This window comes from Oncorhynchus keta, chromosome 9, assembly GCF_023373465.1.
Source record: "Oncorhynchus keta strain PuntledgeMale-10-30-2019 chromosome 9, Oket_V2, whole genome shotgun sequence".
NCBI lineage: Eukaryota > Metazoa > Chordata > Actinopteri > Salmoniformes > Salmonidae > Oncorhynchus > Oncorhynchus keta.
Window position 1 is genome coordinate 25,992,517 of NC_068429.1, and position 6,054 is coordinate 25,998,570.

The 6,054-nt window shown below is 52.4% G+C and overlaps 1 protein-coding gene across 1 annotated transcript in view; it reads right to left on the reverse strand.

Annotated features, from left to right (window-relative positions):
• LOC118387982 (high affinity cAMP-specific and IBMX-insensitive 3',5'-cyclic phosphodiesterase 8B-like) overlaps nucleotides 1-6,054 on the reverse strand; it is a 129,011-nt gene that overhangs the window by 35,120 nt on the left and 87,837 nt on the right. Inside the window, exons 11-12 of the mRNA XM_052525578.1 lie at nucleotides 323-362; nucleotides 30-107 (exon numbers count right to left, since the gene is read on the reverse strand). Coding sequence (XP_052381538.1) covers nucleotides 30-107; nucleotides 323-362 — 118 coding nt within the window. The remainder of the gene's footprint in view (nucleotides 1-29; nucleotides 108-322; nucleotides 363-6,054) is intronic.

Consider the following 6,054-nt stretch of genomic DNA (forward strand, 5'->3'; position numbering starts at 1 on the left):
AACCCTGGTATTCATTTATACATACTCACCATCACTGCTACGTGAGCTGATTGACCGGGCATCAACAGACTCTTTCCTCCTGTCTCTGTGACGCAGGGAATGGCTTTCTGGGAAAAGAAAACACAGGATGATGGACTATATGACCCAGACAGACAACTGCCTCACTTCTCTTCCGTTGTTTAGTGTTGAACTTTCCAGTTTAAACAAATTGGCTGAAATCCTTATATGAAAAAAGCTCAGTGATTTGTCTCCTGAAAGTTACGTCATGTATGATGATGACACAGTGAAACAACAAAGAGACAGGGAGTGTACTGGAGATTACCTAACTGGGAATGGTCTCCATCTCTGTTGATCTTAAGGACCTGAGAGACAAAGAGAAGAAAGGCGTAGTTTGATACGTACCGTATCAAACACAAACAGAGGGCGAGGGAGAGAGAATTAGTAGATCTGGCTGGTGTTTTGAAAGAAAGAGTTGCTCTTGCAGTTTTATTGTGCAATGTTTCGACCCACCGCCTCCCCTGCAGTGAGAGCATGTTACACAGTCAGAGCATGTTACACAGTGACAATAAGTAGCACAGTGAGAGCATGTTACACAGTGAGAGCATGTTACACAGTGACAATAAGTATCACAGTGAGAGCATGTTACACGGTGAGAGCATGTTACACAGTGACAATAAGTAGCACAGTGAGAGCATGTTACACAGTGAGAGCATGTTACACAGTGACAATAAGTAGCACAGTGAGAGCATGTTACACAGTGAGAGCATGTAAAACAATGACCATTGTCACTATGTACATGCTCTCATGACACACACCTTTACTCAGGACTACCTCTGGCCATGACACACACCGTTACTCAGGACTACCTCTGGCCATGACACACACCGTTACTCAGGACTACCTCTGGCCATGACACACACCGTTACTCAGGACTACCTCTGGCCATGACACACACCGTTACTCAGGACTACCTCTGGCCATGACACACACCGTTACTCAGGACTACCTCTGGCCATGACACACACCGTTACTCAGGACTACCTCTGGCCATGACACACACCTTTACTCAGGACTACCTCTGGCCATGACAAACACCGTTACTCAGGACTACCTCTGGCCATGACACACACCACACCGTTACTCAGGACTACCTCTGGCCATGACACACACCACACCGTTACTCAGGACTACCTCTGGCCATGACACACACCACACCGTTCAGGACTCAGGACTACCTCTGGCCATGACACACACCACACCGTTACTCAGGACTACCTCTGGCCATGACACACACCACACCGTTACTCAGGACTACCTCTGGCCATGACACACACCGTTACTCAGGACTACCTCTGGCCATGACACACACCACACCGTTACTCAGGACTACCTCTGGCCATGACACACACCACACCGTTACTCAGGACTACCTCTGGCCATGACACACACCACACCGTTACTCAGGACTACCTCTGGCCATGACACACACCGTTACTCAGGACTACCTCTGGCCATGACACACACCGTTACTCAGGACTACCTCTGGCCATGACACACACCGTTACTCAGGACTACCTCTGGCCATGACACACACCGTTACTCAGGACTACCTCTGGCCATGACACACACCGTTACTCAGGACTAGGCCCATGACACACACACACCGTTACTCAGGACTACCTCTGGCCATGACACACACCGTTACTCAGGACTACCTCTGGCCATGACACACACCGTTACTCAGGACTACCTCTGGCCATGACACACACCGTTACTCAGGACTACCTCTGGCCATGACACACACCGTTACTCAGGACTACCTCTGGCCATGACACACACCACACCGTTACTCAGGACTACCTCTGGCCATGACACACACCGTTACTCAGGACTACCTCTGGCCATGACACACACCGTTACTCAGGACTACCTCTGGCCATGACACACACCTTTACTCAGGACTACCTCTGGCCATGACACACACCTTTACTCAGGACTACCTCTGGCCATGACAAACACCGTTACTCAGGACTACCTCTGGCCATGACACACACCACACCGTTACTCAGGACTACCTCTGGCCATGACACACACCACACCGTTACTCAGGACTACCTCTGGCCATGACACACACACCGTTACTCAGGACTACCTCTGGCCATGACACACACCACACCGTTACTCAGGACTACCTCTGGCCATGACAAACACCGTTACTCAGGACTAACTCTGGCCATGACACACACCACACCGTTACTCAGGACTACCTCTGGCCATGACACACACCACACCGTTACTCAGGACTTCCTCTGGCCATGACACACACCGTTACTCAGGACTACCTCTGGCCATGACACACACCGTTACTCAGGACTACCTCTGGCCATGACACACACCACACCGTTACTCAGGACTACCTCTGGCCATGACACACACCGTTACTCAGGACTACCTCTGGCCATGACACACACCACACCGTTACTCAGGACTACCTCTGGCCATGACACACACCGTTACTCAGGACTACCTCTGGCCGTGCACACCACACCGTTACTCAGGACTACCTCTGGCCATGACACACACCACACCGTTACTCAGGACTACCTCTGGCCATGACACACACCACACCGTTACTCAGGACTACCTCTGGCCATGACACACCACACCGTTACTCAGGACTACCTCTGGCCATGACACACACCGTTACTCAGGACTACCTCTGGCCATGACACACACCGTTACTCAGGACTACCTCTGGCCATGACACACACCGTTACTCAGGACTACCTCTGGCCATGACACACACCACACCGTTACTCAGGACTACCTCTGGCCATGACACACACCGTTACTCAGGACTACCTCTGGCCATGACACACACCGTTACTCAGGACTACCTCTGGCCATGACACACACCTTTACTCAGGACTACCTCTGGCCATGACAAACACCTTTACTCAGGACTACCTCTGGCCATGACAAACACCGTTACTCAGGACTACCTCTGGCCATGACACACACCACACCGTTACTCAGGACTACCTCTGGCCATGACACACACCACACCGTTACTCAGGACTACCTCTGGCCATGACACACACCGTTACTCAGGACTAACTCTGGCCATGACACACACCACACTGTTACTCAGGACTACCTCTGGCCATGACACACACCGTTACTCAGGACTACCTCTGGCCATGACACACACTGTTACTCAGGACTACCTCTGGCCATGACACACACCGTTACTCAGGACTACCTCTGGCCATGACACACACCGTTACTCAGGACTAGCTCTGGCCATGACAAACACAGTTACGCAGGACTACCTCTGGCCATGACAAACACCGTTACTCAGGACTACCTCTGGCCATGACACACACCACACCGTTACTCAGGACTACCTTTGGCCATGACACACACCACACCGTTACTCAGGACTGCCTCTGGCCATGACACACACCACACCGTTACTCAGGACTACCTCTGGCCATGACACACACCGTTACTCAGGACTACCTCTGGCCATGACACACACCGTTACTCAGGACTACCTCTGGCCATGACACACACCGTTACTCAGGACTACCTCTGGCCATGACACACCACACCGTTACTCAGGACTACCTCTGGCCATGACACACACCGTTACTCAGGACTACCTCTGGCCATGACACACACCGTTACTCAGGACTACCTCTGGCCATGACACACACCTTTACTCAGGACTACCTCTGGCCATGACAAACACCTTTACTCAGGACTACCTCTGGCCATGACAAACACCGTTACTCAGGACTACCTCTGGCCATGACACACACCACACCGTTACTCAGGACTACCTCTGGCCATGACACACACCACACCGTTACTCAGGACTACCTCTGGCCATGACACACACCACACCGTTACTCAGGATTACCTCTGGCCATGACACACACCGTTCCTCAGGACTACCTCTGGCCATGACACACACCGTTACTCAGGATTACCTCTGGCCATGATAAAAACACCACACCGTTACTCAGGACTACCTCTGGTCATGACACACCACACCGTTACTCAGGACTACCTCTGGTCATGACACACACCACACCGTTACTCAGGACTACCTCTGGCCATGACACACACCGTTACTCAGGACTACCTCTGACCATGACACACACCACACCATTACTCAGGACTACCTCTGGCCATGACACACACCGTTACTCAGGACTACCTCTGGCCATGACACACACCACACCGTTACTCAGGACTACCTCTGGCCATGACACACACCACACCGTTACTCAGGACAACCTCTGGCCATGACACACACCGTTACTCAGGACTACCTCTGACCATGACACACACCACACCGTTACTCAGGACTACCTCTGGCCATGACACACACCACACCGTTACTCAGGACTACCTCTGGCCATGACACCACACAGTTACTCAGGACTACCTCTGGCCATGACACACACCACACCGTTACTCAGGACTACCTCTGGCCATGACACACACACACCGTTACTCAGGACTACCTCTGGCCATGACACACACCGTTACTCAGGACTACCTCTGGCCATGACACCACACCGTTACTCAGGACTACCTCTGGCCATGACACACACCACACCGTTACTCAGGACTACCTCTGGCCATGACAAACACCGTTACTCAGGACTACCTCTGGCCATGACACACACCGTTACTCAGGACTACCTCTGGCCATGACACACACCGTTACTTAGGACTACCTCTGGCCATGACACACACCGTTACTCAGGACTACCTCTGGCCATGACACACACCGTTACTCAGGACTACCTCTGGCCATGACACACACCTTTACTCAGGACTACCTCTGGCCATGACAAACACCGTTACTCAGGACTACCTCTGGCCATGACACACACCGTTACTCAGGACTACCTCTGGCCATGACACACACCACACCGTTACTCAGGACTACCTCTGGCCATGACACACACCACACCGTTACTCAGGACTACCTCTGGCCATGACACACATCACACCGTTACTCAGGACTACCTCTGGCCATGACACACACCGTTACTCAGGACTAACTCTGGCCATGACACACACCACACCGTTACTCAGGACTACCTCTGGCCATGACACACACCGTTACTCAGGACTACCTCTGGCCATGACACACACCGTTACTCAGGACTAACTCTGGCCATGACACACACCACACCGTTACTCAGGACTACCTCTGGCCATGACACACACCACACCGTTACTCAGGACTACCTCTGGCCATGACACACACCGTTACTCAGGACTACCTCTGGCCATGACACACACCACACCGTTACTCAGGACTACCTCTGGCCATGACACACACCGTTACTCAGGACTACCTCTGGCCATGACACACACCGTTACTCAGGACTACCTCTGGCCATGACACACACCACACCGTTACTCAGGACTACCTCTGGCCATGACACACACCACACCGTTACTCAGGACTACCTCTGGCCATGACACACACCGTTTCTCAGGACTACCTCTGGCCATGACTAACACCGTTACTCAGGACTACCTCTGGCCATGACACACACCGTTACTCAGGACTACCTCTGGCCATGACACACACCACACCATTACTCAGGACTACCTCTGGGTATGACACACACCACACCGTTACTCAGGACTACCTCTGGCTATGAAACACACCACACCGTTACTCAGGACTACCTCTGGCCATGACAAACACTGTTACTCAGGACTACCTCTGGCCATGACACACACCGTTACTCAGGACTACCTCTGGCCATGACACACACCACACCGTTACTCAGGACTACCTCTGGCCATGACACACACCACACCGTTACTCAGGACTACCTCTGGCCATGACACACACCGTTACTCAGGACTACCTCTGGCCATGACACCACACCGTTACTCAGGACTACCTCTGGCCATGACACACACCACACCGTTACTCAGGACTACCTCTGGCCATGACACACACCGTTACTCAGGACTACCTCTGGCCATGACACACACCACACCGTTACTCAGGAC